The sequence below is a fragment of the Perca flavescens genome, chromosome 23, assembly GCF_004354835.1.
Source record: "Perca flavescens isolate YP-PL-M2 chromosome 23, PFLA_1.0, whole genome shotgun sequence".
In the NCBI taxonomy this organism is placed as follows: domain Eukaryota; kingdom Metazoa; phylum Chordata; class Actinopteri; order Perciformes; family Percidae; genus Perca; species Perca flavescens.
The window spans coordinates 581,513-584,012 of NC_041353.1; the positions used below are offsets into that span (position 1 = coordinate 581,513).

The following is a 2,500-nucleotide window of genomic DNA, read 5'->3' on the forward strand; positions in this document are numbered from 1 at the left end:
GGTCATCAATAAAGTTCCTGGAAAAAGCCATCATAGAGATTTTGACATGCTTTTGTTAAATTTTAACATTTTGGGAAGCAAAAAAAAGATTTTTATCGCTTTTTGTTTGAAATTTTTTAACAACAATTTGTTAACAACAACCTGTTTCTCAGCCTGAATATTAAACTCTCTCTCTGCTTCTCCTTCTGGGGAGTTTCTGAGTCTCAGAGTCGGCAAATCTGCCAAATTCTGCTTTGAATGTCACGTAACTGCAGTTTAACAAACATTTTCCTGTGTTTTGGTTTGGTGCACAACTAGGAGGGCCAAAATGTATCGTGAACCCAAACTGATATACGGGCCGGGCCTTGAGTTTGACACATGAGCCGTAGGGGGACAGAAGCTGGAGAAGTTGCATAGTATGACTTTAATGTAATGTATTTAAATGGGAAGCATATTTCGTGATCACAGCACGACTACGGTAGGGAGTAATCTGACAACACGGGACTTTCAATAACTGGCCTTTATAATAACATCTGCCTGCCTCTATGGGAATCTAACATAGGGGTGGACTGACTTATGCCTCCTGTATTTTAAAGGAAGAACATTTATTTATTTACGATACATTATTCATTCACAGAAGAAGAAAATTGGTGTCCTTAAAGGATGGATTTTTACAAATTCTTTTAATTAAGGCATTAAGATAAATTTCAAAAGATGAGTTTTTATTCCTCTTTTTAGTAAACTTTAGCATGGGTTCATAAACCTATGCTTAGCACTGTATATGCATGCTTTGTTTTTGGTTGTGTGGATGATCAAATGACAGTAAAAGTGAATGTGTTGAATTCCAGCCCTGGTTGGTGCCGCTGTGAGGCTGAGACAGAGACCACACGGCTCCCCAGCTGTCTATGTTTAGGAGAAAGTTCCCAGACCTCCCACAGCCTCCCACAGCTGGACATATTCGGGATTCCTGCTCCCTGACTCTACATGGGAATACATGTCGCTGCTGCCGTGTGTTTATATACAGACTCTCTGAGTGGAGCTCAAACTGTTCCTGTTTATAACTACATCTCATAAAGTTATGTCTAAGTTATGTCAGCTTAAAGAGGAACGTCTCAGGCCTCAATTCTTCTCTGGAAACTCATATTTTACATGTTTACGTTCAGCTGTTGATGAACATTACTAACACATCTTTTGGCAGAAAATACAAAGCTGATATAAAGCTCACTGATTGGTCACCTGGTGTTAACCAATAGTAAACCAATAGTTTAACCATCATTATAATAAGAACTCCAGATACATTAAACCAGTGCGGTACTCCTGTTCAGCAGATGCATCACATGTTGATCGTGTTTTGGATGTGTGTGTGTGTGTGTGTGTGTGTGTGTGTGTGTGTGTGTGTGTGTGTGTGTGTGTGTGTGTGTGTGTGTGTGTGGGCTTGTTTAACTATATTCGGGGGTCCAAAAACCGGGAGTCTAGTATACTTGTGGGGTCCAGACAGTTTTGTGGAGCCAAAATGCTGGACCCCACAAGTTTAAAGGGCTGTTTATAGGATTAGGGATAGATTAGGTTATGGTTAGGGTTAGGGTTAAGGTTAGGCATTTAGTGGTGATGATTACAACATCTGGATGTGGGTCAGACCCAACATCTGGGTGTGGGTAAGACCCAGACCCACATCTGGGTGTGGGTCAGACCCAACATCTGGGTGTGGGTAAGACCCAGACCCACATCTGGGTGTGGGTCAGACCCAACATCTGGGTGTGGGTAAGACCCAGACCCACATCTGGGTGTGGGTCAGACCCAACATCTGGGTGTGGGTAAGACCCAGACCCAACATCTGGGTGTGGGTCAGACCCAACATCTGGGTGTGGGTCAGACCCAACATCTGGGTGTGGGTAAGACCCAGACCCAACATCTGGGTGTGGGTCAGACCCAACATCTGGATGGGTCAGACCCAACATCTGGATGTGGGTGTGGCTGGTCAGGCTACAACTACCCACCAAGACTTAGAAAGGTGTTCCCGGTGCTACCTGTTGCTGAGCGGGCGGTCCTTGATCTGGATGGTGCTCAGCTCCTGGATGCTGCCGTGGAGACCCACCGACACCGCGCGGGAGTTGGGCACGTTGAAGGTCTTCCTCTTCCTGCGCGAGCAGCAGGAGGTGAAGCAGTGAGGCGAGGAAGAGGAGGAGGAGATGGAGGAAGAGTGAGACATCTGCTTCACCAGAGTCACCTCCCTGCACCTCACGTCGTACGTCTTCTCGTCCATGAACTCGTGGTTCTGAAACAGAGACACCAGGGAGATTAAACACATCACCCTCCCGATGTCCTCGGCTCCAATCCGACTCTTTTTCAGAAAGTTTCTCTATCAGAAATGTGGGTTTTTTTTCAACCAAATTTTAAAAGCGTAATAACGTGGATGGTTCCCTACAACGCTGTTCACAAGTTAAATGAATGATCAGTTCACTACTTTCATCGAATTTGGATGTTTTATTCAATTGTATAATAGAACGTTGAAAAACGTAGG

General features: G+C 44.6%; 1 protein-coding gene across 1 annotated transcript in view; it reads right to left on the bottom strand.

Annotated features, from left to right (window-relative positions):
- kcnd2 (potassium voltage-gated channel, Shal-related subfamily, member 2) overlaps positions 1 to 2,500 on the bottom strand; it is a 35,124-nt gene that overhangs the window by 3,391 nt on the left and 29,233 nt on the right. Inside the window, 1 exon segment of the mRNA XM_028570887.1 lies at positions 2,007 to 2,254. Within this exon segment, the coding sequence (XP_028426688.1) occupies positions 2,007 to 2,254 (248 nt within the window).